At 41.6% G+C, this 10,811-nt stretch overlaps 1 protein-coding gene across 1 annotated transcript in view; it reads right to left on the bottom strand.

The window, feature by feature from the left end:
* The window catches only part of SERPINB9 (serpin family B member 9), a 63,241-nt gene extending 54,920 nt beyond the window's left edge, over nt 1-8,321 (bottom strand). Inside the window, exons 1-3 of the mRNA XM_036026595.1 lie at nt 8,149-8,321; nt 7,053-7,190; nt 6,586-6,703 (exon numbers count right to left, since the gene is read on the bottom strand). Coding sequence (XP_035882488.1) covers nt 6,586-6,703; nt 7,053-7,190; nt 8,149-8,316 — 424 coding nt within the window. The 5' untranslated portion in view covers nt 8,317-8,321. The remainder of the gene's footprint in view (nt 1-6,585; nt 6,704-7,052; nt 7,191-8,148) is intronic.
* Nucleotides 8,322-10,811: the final 2,490 nt, after the last annotated feature.

Raw genomic sequence — 10,811 nt, 5'->3', positions numbered from 1 at the left:
GAAGGAAGGAAGGAAGATAGATTTGACTTTGGGGCAGGGAGGGAAACCTGTTCATTAATAAACATAAAAGTTTATGGAAAAATTCTCACTGATAAAAGAAATGCAACATGTGTGTATCCTTCTATACTGTATAATGTTGAAGGTATTTTTAAGTTACATAATAGATATTGAACTATGTGCCTCTTTCTATCTCTTTTATTGGTGGTGATTTTTATATTTTCTTCCTGTCAGCTTATGGCATTCTTCAAGGAATGGATTTTATGTATGCAGATTAATCTTTCACCTTGTTCTTTATTTAGATATTATCTTTTCTTTCTATTATCAACATTTTCTTCAATGCAAAATAAGTGCTGGTGCTAGGACAACTGGATATTCCATGTATCGACAGTTTGGACCCCCTATGTCACATCATATACATCAGAATGTATTAACATTCTAAATATGAGACGTATAGCCATAATAGTTTCAGACAGAAACCATAGCAGTCAATCTTTATGACTTTGCATTTGGCAGTGTATTCTTAGATATGAACCAAAAGTATGAGCAACGGAAAAATAAACTGAACTTTGTTGACATTAAAAACTTTGTGGATCAAAGAGCATCACTAAGAAAGTGAAAAGACAACCTGAAAAATGGAAAGAATATTTGCAAATCATATCTCTGATATGAGTCTAGTTTACAGAGTATATAAAGATAACAACCTGATGAAAAAGGATGACACGAAAAATATGAAAACTCAATGAAAAAAATGGACAAATGACTTGAAAACATTTTCTCCAAAGAACATACACAAATGGCCAATAAGCACATGCAAAGATACTCAACATTATCAGTCATTAGAAAAAGACAAATAAAAAACACAATGGGATGCCACTTTCCACTCTCTAGGATGGCCATAAATTGAAAACAGAAAATAAAAATAACAAGCATTGGAGATATTGGAATGCTCAGACTTTGCCAGTGAGATGTGAAATGGGTCTGTGACTGTGCAAAATGTTTGGTGGGTTGTTCTTCAAAAAGTTAAACATAGAGTGACAATATGACCCAGCTATTCTCTCCTAGGTGCATACCCAAAAGAATGAAAAACAAGTATTCAAACAAATATGTATACATCGACGTTCATGGTGGGATTACTCACAAGCAGGCAAAAGGAAGAAACAAGCCAAATGTTCACCAATGAATAAATGAATGGGTAAACCGTGCTACATCTACACAGTGGATTATTATTCAGACATTAAAAGGGATAAACTTCTGAGACATAGTACAACGTGAATGAATCTTGCACACATTATGCTAAGTGAAAAAGCTAGACTCAAAAGGTCAGAGATGATGATTTAGTTTGTATGTAACACCCACAATAGGTAAACCTGTTGAGACAGAAAGCAGATTGCCAGGGGCTACACAAAGGTGAGAATGGGAAGTAACTGCCCAGTGGGTAAAAGTTTTTTCTTAGGAGCGATAAAATGTGGGGGAGAACCAAAAAAAGTGATGCTTTCACAACATTGTGAATGTTTTAACTGACACTGAATTCTTTATTTGAAGAAAAGTGTTACATTACAAGAGGCTCACATAGGAATTTTAATGACATTAGCATCTCCAACTAGGTTGATGTAAAAGCTTGGTGCACAGGTTTGAAAGACCCATCAGAGGATGCTGCTCCTTTATGTCCCCTATACCTGATGTGATGTTGGGCATATACTTGGTGATCAGTGAATGCCAAAGAAAAAGATAAAATAAAAATGTGCATTAAAGCAACTTCCTAAGAAGACCAAGAACCAAAAAAATATGTGAAACTGTAGCAAACGCTAGGAGCATTTATTACTACTAAAACATTCAAGCCAAAGCAAGTATGTGCAAGATGTGAGGTACAAGGTAAAACATAATGTAATAAAAATAAGTTGCAAGTGTGATGAGTGGAAAATAAGTCTGGGGTCATAGAGCAAAACTTCACATGCTGTCCTACTGAGTTGGGACTATAAAATAAAAACTAGAGGAATTGTTGAGGTCCATTGTCCCTCAATCTTAATTAAGTGGCATAAATGAGTGGCAGAAGCAGGGGCAATCATTCAGGCTGGTGAGGAATCTGCCCTCAACCTTGCCCTCTGGCTTTCATTAACCTATAGAGAGAGGTTTGGGGACAGAAAAAGGGAAATGTTTACAGGCACAGTACATGCATCCCCTTATGGAGAGGAAAACTTGCCACAGAACAGAATGCAGTTGGCTATGTTGTGCCTGATGAAGAAAAGGAAGGGATGGTCTGCACAGAACTTTGGCACATCTTCCAGGCAACAGTCAAAAGCCTCCATGTATGAGGCAGCTGCAGCCTCAGTGCCTTCCTCATTCACCTCCACAAAGGCCTTGTGCACAAACTTGGACAGACAGAGGTCTTCCTCAGCTGACATTGCTGAAAAGTTGGCTTTGCCCACTTGAAAAGCATCAACAATTCCCAAACGTTGAAGCACAGATTCCATGTTATAATGCTCTTCCAGTTTAAATCTTGGAAGGAAAACTTCAACTTCAGTACACATCATACAAAGAGGCTTGGTCCAGGCTATGAATTTCTCTAAAGTGAGCTATTTTTCCACCTGAAAGACCAATTAGCCATTAGGATTCATACGTCATTACATATAAGTATGCACACTGGCACACTCAAGTACCCTTTCTGCTCTTGGAGATGGGTGTTGATTGTTGCACCAGACCAGAGGCACCTTTATCTGCCAGATTTGTAAGATCTTGTACTCACAGTATTACACACACGACTTTGTTGACAAGCAGGGGAGCCCCCAAACCTCCAAGAGGCACAAAGACCAGACCTGGCTGCTCCTCCCCTCACCCCTGACTTCTGAGAACCTGTTTTCTATCTTGACAATTGACAATGCCCAGCTGACTGTGCTTTTTTTTTTACACTAATTTTTGAAAACAACAAGACATTGCTGCTAAGCAAAAAGACTTGAAAGGGCCCGCAATGCAGCCTCCAGAAGGAGGATCTGCTCAGCAGAGGCAATCCCACATGCTTTCTGGAGTAGAAACTTCACAGGGAGAAAGATGTAGGGAAAGTGGAGGGATGCATGTCTCTCACACAGGCCCCTTAAGGACACGGGCAATGGTTGATTCTCTCACCCTAAGGACCTGTGCTCAAAAAGGGCAAGGTGGGTAGGAACTGCCTTTTGGGGCTGTTTCTGGCTCTGTCCCTGAGTACTGGTTCTCACCCTCCTCACCATCCCTTGTTAGGTCAATGTGTTCAGATATTTCTCATCTACTGTTTCAGGTTCTGGGTAGAGACAACAGTTCTTATTTTTCAAAATGTAATGCTAATCACAATGATTATGACAATAATAAAGGTCTCATTTACTGAGGGCTCATAGGTACCAGAAAACATCCTGAGCTTCATTCTTGGATTACCCCCAATGTTATTCTCACAAAAACTTTATCAGAAAGATAATATTAGCCCCAGTCAGAGATGAGAAAACAGAAACTGAGGCGAGTTAAGTAATTTGGCGAGGTCACATAGGTAATAATACAGAAGTAGGTCTTGAGTAACAGTTTGATTCCAAAGCCCATGTACTGACTACCACTGCCTGGTTACCCACATCACCAATATAAGAGGCAAACAGGACAGGGGAAAGTTCTATCCTGTAAGGAAAAATGAAGATGTCAGTCACTGGGTTCATCTCACCAAGCTTAGATCCACATTCTGGTCAGGCAGCAGGATGAGCATGCTTAGCTCCTCGCCCTCATAGGGCAGCTCCAGCACCTGGGCCTTCACTTCTTCTATGTAGGCAAGGTTAAACACAGCCTCCTGGAACATCATCTGCACTGGCCTTTGGTCCTTCTGATGGGGATAAACACATAAGCATGGAGTGAAAAGCAGATTGTTGAAAGACACCAAGTCTCAAGAAAAAAAATGCAGCTGACCACAAGAGTGTTTTCAGCAGCTGTGATGAAAGCCATATTTGTGCTCTAATTAGCACTTACGAAATGGCCGCCCACTCCTTCCACCACCCTGACAAGGCATCTATTGTGAGCAGGTGTGGCTAGCACCAGAAGATGTTTCATTCAGCAAGAAAAATGCGATACTCTGCATTTACCAGAAGAACTAGTATGATATTCTCCATGTAAAATATGCTCTGCAAAAATATTCAAGAAAACAAAGGAATCACAAATTTCTATTACAAAAGGTTTTAGGAAAAGGTGGAACGAATTGCGTAGTTGCACAGCAGTGTGACTGAAACTGTGCATATGCCCTCACAGAAAGCAGCCTCTCAGCAAGTACAAAACCAGGAACTAGATGTATCTCCATGCATTTCAACTCAATTTTCCCAATCCTGATACTGTAACATAGGGAAATACTTTTAAAATTATTAAAGTATTTGCTTGATGAAGTTAAGTATTATAAATTGATTTTTAAAGCTGATACAGACTATTCCATTGTAAAAGTTAAAATTGGTTCTAAAATCAATGCTACAAAAGTTCTCTCCTCTCACTTTGCAACAAGAGAACTAATTATTTAAAGTACACCTTATTTAAAAATAAAAACAAGAAGGCATTACCTGTACACGGTTCCAATTAATTGAAATGGTATTTTTTAAAGGTTGAAAAATTTGGCAAACTATTTTAATGTCTGCCTAAATTGAAGATATACCTCAATATCAAGACTAAGGTCTTAGATGTTTTAATGTTTGCAACTTACAAATATCTTATTAATAAGGATAAATTGTCAGCAATTCATGTCTATACTTATTTTGTTTTAAAATACCTGATTAAAATAATATTTTTACATTTGCTTTCTCTCTCCCCACAATGCACACAGGTCTCACACTCCCTTAACACCCATCTTTTGCTTCTTATCTAAACAACTTGAGCTTAAAGAAATACCTTAACTTCCCTGAAATAGGTGGCAGTAACCAGTGTAGGTGAAGCTAAGAGGCAGTAAAAGAGGTAATAAATTGCCAAAAAAAAACTTTCATTCTTTTTTTAGTTCTTTTCTACTGAGTGTATAATTTCATTCCAAATTATGTTATTTCAAATTATTTTTCTCTTTTTATTCTTTCTAATCATTTTAGCTTTTCACAAAGTTAAATTTTTCCATTCACTTTTTTCATCAAACTGGGAGGATTTTTGAAAGCTTCCCCCACCTGGCTTATTTTAAAAGGCATTTCCTTTGTGCATGCTTTCTCGAAGGGTCCACTCCATCTTCCTTTGAAGTAGACAGCATTGACAACAAGCAGCCTTGTCTGTTCATCAACAGCTGTTTCTGGCAACAAGTTCTTAATTTTACCTTTCCAGAAAAGAAGAGAATTCATTCAGTTGATTGTTATAAAAGCATGATGAGTAAACTGCAATATGGTTAATTGACAGGTCCTTGACTGTTAGTCAAGAGCTAAACATCCTTTTGTCACATCCGCACAGCTTGGATTGCTATGTATGGAAATAAATGGCACATATATTTATTTATTTTAAATAAATGGCACATACAAGTGGCACTGGTGATCACCAGTACTTCAGGAACATTAACGAAGTTGATGACAACGACAGACTTCTGTATCACTCAAGAGAAAGCACTGCACCAAGTGGGAGGACAAGGCAAGTAAGAACTGAGAGATGGGCTAAAGGGGCCTTGGCTGTATCACGTGGTTCAATAAAGGGTTTTATCTAATGCTCCAAGAAGGGGTCCAGTGCTGCAAGTCCAGATACATGTGGGCACAGCAGAGGCAGCCAGAATGAATGGTTCTAATGGGAAATGGCTGGCAATGGGCAGTATGGGGGTATTGCAAAGCTTCTGGAAGCCTCTAGAATAGAGTTCACTATTTGATCCTTTAAACGAAACATGAGACATTCCTGGAAAAGTTAAGGTGGGCGAAAAAAATAAGATACTCCCTTCTTCCATTTGATACCAAATTGTACCCTCTGAAATACAAAGAAATAAGGTTCGACCTTAAACAAAGTGTGATTTCAGTCTACAGAAGTGATCAGTCCTGACACAGGGCCATCTGAGCACTTGGCCTATCACGTATGTCTAGGTTTATCAAGTCTAATTAAGGGAGGGGAAGTGGAAGACATGGCAGAAGCAATAGAATGAGTAAGATGAACATGTAGAGTGAAGGCAGTGGTAATGGAGGGTGGCATAGAATCTGGAAAGAGGAGGCTCAAAGAAGATTTGACCATCAGTCTCTTTCCTACAGAGATTATGTATTCACCTAGCATAAGAAGGTTACAGCCCAAGTAAAAGGATGTTTTAGTATAAGGTATTAAATGGAAATTGGGTCTATGGATTTCTTTGAATATTTGTATCAATCAAATAAAATCCTGGGAGAATGGACAAAATTCAGTCTCTGCTGTTGAAAATCTGAGCATCTGATGGAACCTGTGTGGGTAGATTAAATTTTAAATATGCCATGCAATCCAGCCTATGAACATTCTTCTGACCATCTGAAACACTAGGAAAATCAGAGAGGAAAAAGGTAGAAGAGGAGGAGAGAGAAGAGCAAACATGGGAAGAGGGGAGGGAGAAGGAGGTGGAAGAGAAGGAAGAGGAGAAGGGAAAGGGGGGAGAGGTACAAATGGGGTGGCGCATGGAATGCTGACCTTCAGTCATTTCTGAGACCCAAGTATTGATATGTTTCCTGGACTTCTCTGCAGCTTTGGCAAAGGAAAGCAGTTCCAGCTCAGCCTGATAGAACTGGCGACAGAGTTCCTTAAAGGTCTTTGGAGAGACAAGTATGCAATGAGGCTATATTCCTAAATAAAATAGCAGCAAGTCTCAAAAAAATTCTGAATATTACATTCATTTTTATGAAAAACAACATACAGCTCTTAAAAGTTACCACAACTTACTCTACTAAATATTACAATATCAGAGCTTATTAATAGATAAGTAGTAACCCGTGAATAACCAGGAAAAGGATAAATGAATTTTAGAAGTAGTCAAATTTTAAATAATTCAAGGTATAGTTATAGAATGATGATTTTTTAAAACAATGTTTACCATAAGTTTTAGTTCTTTAGGATCTCTATATTTTGAACACAACTTTTATTGTTTTGATTCAACTTACTGAAAGGAATTCACAAGCCTTTTCTGCAAAGAGCCTGTTGGCCGATCTGAGCAAGTACTGAGTGCCAGGTTTGTTCACTTCAGCAAGAAGGGACTGGAAACACACATGAATGTCCTTCTCTGTGTTTAAAGAAAACACCTGTTGACAAAATAACTTAAAACCATCAGTATTGTTCTTTGGTCTCAAAATCCTCCACAACATTTTCCTTTAAAGGCATTGCTTTTATTTTAATTGCATATTTAATACATACTAGGGAAGCAACACAGTGATGGGGTAGAGGGAAGATACAGAGGAAAAAGAAAGGGAGGGGAGGAGGGAAGAAGAGAGAACACAAAAGTAGTGGGAGTAAAAGAGTTGACTTTTCTGCCTAAACTCAACTCTTTTGTTGGAACATGAGCAACAGAAAAAATAAATGAAAAAGATGAGAGGGGCTTCAGAAAGATTTTTTTTAAAACAAAAATCTTGCATCCTGCCCTACCCAGGTATCTCAGTGGGTTGGAGCATGGTCATGTAACCCAAAAGGTTGCGGATTTGATACCAGTCAGGGCACATGCCTAGGTTGCAAGATCAATCCCCAGTCATGTCTCCTGCCCACTCTATAAAACCTCTTGGGAACAAAGAGAAAGGAAACTCTCATCATTTGCAGATGTGTACTGAATATTAGTAAAACCTATCTTTCTAGCACATACAGAGTCTACATGTAATGGGCACATGCCTTTTACCCTCTCTTGCATATTTCTGGTTAGGTTTTTTCTAAGCTAAAAAGGAAGCTGGTACATTAATGACTTGAAAAAGAACAATTATGGTTATAGAGCCTTTTATTCCAAGAATGAGATTAGGTTTTAGCAACTTAGATTTCAAATAATTCCAGTACCATATTCTAAATAAAAGCAAAGTGCTAGGGCCCCCAAAGTTTAATATTTGTATTCAGGTTATTAATTAGAGATACTTTTCCCAAAAATCTCAGGAGAGGAGACCCCTCAACCTGGCCCTTGCCATCTCCTCATGAGGGATAAAGCTGGATGATGACACAGCAGAACAACCTCAAACACAAAAAGGCAGCCCCTTCCCTGAGACAACAGGTAAGCAGATTTACCTGGGATATCTGGGCAGCAGTGGTTCCTTTCGCCCCCAGAGACACCATAGCCAGTGCTGAGGAGATGCTCAGAGGAGAAAAAAACACGTTATGAGAAGCGTTGTCTTCACATAGTATCTTTAAAAGGCGGAGGGCGAAGGTGTCATTTGCTTCAGAAAGAGCATCCATGTTGCAGGGTCTGGAGCCAGAGAATAAAGACACATGACAATTTTTGTTGTTTCCCTGACACATGGCAATTTTGGAATTGTACTTTTGTTTTTTGAACCTTGAGGCTCATACATATTTCAGTTTGTAGAAAAACTGTTACTGTGTGTCTCCATTGAAAGAATTAGTCTAAATTTTAAGGAAATTGGTTAAGTGTGGTAGTGGCAGCTGATCAGACTGGTAAGCTCAAAGCTCACTTTGCTGAAACGGCTTCCCCTCCCACTGGACCTCTTCTCCTGCTCCAGCCTCCACCTCCAGTCCCGAACTCCTTGCTCCCCCAGAGTCACCTCTGAGCCTTTGAAAACACCATCTGACTCCCCATCCTTTTTACCAGGTGAATGGTTCAACCATCACATCCTCAAGAGGCTTCTGATTCCTCCCCTAGACCAAGTTTCCCTTCACTCCCTCCACCCTCTCCCCCTGCATGAGTCCCCAATCTTGACTGCAATTTCTTCTTCACTGATCTCAGTCCCATTAGGTGGAAGCTCTGGAGGCAAGGGCCCTTTGGCAACAATGAGAGCTCAGAAAAACGGAAGGCTGGCTAAACATGTGTTCAATTAATGAAAGAATTAGGATGGATAAGAAGTTCTTGGATTTGCAAGCAGAGACTAGTAATTTTAGCAGGACAGAGACGAGGTGGGGACGTCCTTATGTGGATTGGACCCCAGGCACAGAAGAGAGGGGAGGAAAGACAGGGGGCAAGTGAGAAGAGGGCTGTATACAAAGGGGGGACCCAAAACACCAGGAATTTATTTATTTAAAAAATGTGTATTTATTCTTACATGTTTAAACTTCAGTCTCCTTCAAAGTACATTCCATGTAATGCAATACACCTATTGAGACATTTTTCCACCACTCAAAACAGTTTTTGAGCTCGTGGATTTTGCTTCTGCCATTTTTTGTTTTACCCCTCTTCCACATTAGCAAAACGTTTCCCTTTGAACACATTTTTAATCCCTGGATACAAAAAAAAAGTCACTTAGGGCAAGATCAGGTGAACAAGGAGGGTGGAGTGCAGGGGTCATGGCATCTTTGGTCAAAAACTGCTGAACACAGTGCTGTGGGGGCGGGGACAGTATGAACCACCCATCATGAAAGGCAAAGCCATAGAACAAGTCTTCAAAAAAAATTCACTAAAGCCAAAGGCAGCGTCTCACAGCAAGGCCAGCTAGTACACTGATACAGATGGGCGCCTAGAACATTCACCTAGATGGTGAAGCCTGTACTACAAGGGGCCAACCCTCCAGATGTTAATTCTGCTCTTTCGGGGGTACCCCCATGGTATAGTATGACCGCCCCAGGACCATTGGACAAGGGGAAGGGCCACTGCCCAGGAAAAGGCATGGGAAGAGCAGACAAAAGACCCTCAGGAAAGAAGGGGCAGCATCTAAGGCTTGCTGGGGAACCAGGAGGCACAGGTCCCGAGGCCAGTCACAGTCAAAGCCCGACTGTGCCGTTGACCTGTCCACCCAAAAAGCCTGGATTTCTGCAAACAAGAAGGCCCCGCAGGCTCGGGTCCACTTTGCACACAGTTTTCTGGGCCTCTTTCCGGGTTTCTAGATGGTATTCTGGGGATTCTTCTCTCCAAGCCCCGCGGTACCCTGCAAGGACCCCACCTACCACCTTCAACGCAGACGCACTCCTCCTGTCTCCGCTCTCAGAGCCTGGACCCCGCGTCCGAAAGCAGTGACTTGGACGCCCGGAAACTGGCGTCCCTTTCCAGATCCCAGACTCCCACAACAGGCCTTCCAGGAAGGTCCAACACACGCGCCCTTTATCAAGGGACCGGCCACACCCTGAGGGGTGGGGCGAGGACAGGGGCGTGGGTGGGGCACTTGGTGGCCTGGGGCAGGGGCAGCACAGTCCACTGCCTCCGAGGACCAAGTCCTGGGCGCCCCCTGCTGGCCTGGTATCGCCTGTGGGATCCCCGCTGGGTCGTGGCCACACTCGGATGGGCTAGAGGCGCTCACTTCTTGCTCTTGCCTGAAGCGACTGCAAGACGGGCGGCTACAGGGGAAGCATTTTCAAACTGATGGCTTTCAAACTTTGCTTTGAAGCGTTCTCTGAGCGAGGCTAGAACCCCAGGTGCCTCTGAAGCAACCTCCCTGCTGGCTGCCAAAATGAAGAAATCAGGTGAGGGACTGGGGGAAAGCACCAGAGAACTTGGGAGCCTGGGCTTCTCTACTTCCGGGAAGCAACAAAGGTGCAGTGACAGCCTTCGGTGTAGGGTAATAGGTCCTGTGGATCTTTATTACACTCTTGTCTTACGTAGATGTGAGTCAGCTGGAATAAGGTATTCACTTTGAGGTCCCACAACTCATTAGGAGTCCTGAACCCACACACAGAAGCCAGGCGTCCTAACTCCTAGTACCTGAGCCATTTCCACTACCTGCACTTGAGCTGAGCTCATGTGCAAGCAGCTCTACTGTGTGCCCTCCTCATGACAGAAGCAGACAGAA

Source organism: Phyllostomus discolor, chromosome 5 (genome assembly GCF_004126475.2).
Source record: "Phyllostomus discolor isolate MPI-MPIP mPhyDis1 chromosome 5, mPhyDis1.pri.v3, whole genome shotgun sequence".
NCBI lineage: Eukaryota > Metazoa > Chordata > Mammalia > Chiroptera > Phyllostomidae > Phyllostomus > Phyllostomus discolor.
This window is presented reverse-complemented; position numbering and strand designations above follow the sequence as displayed.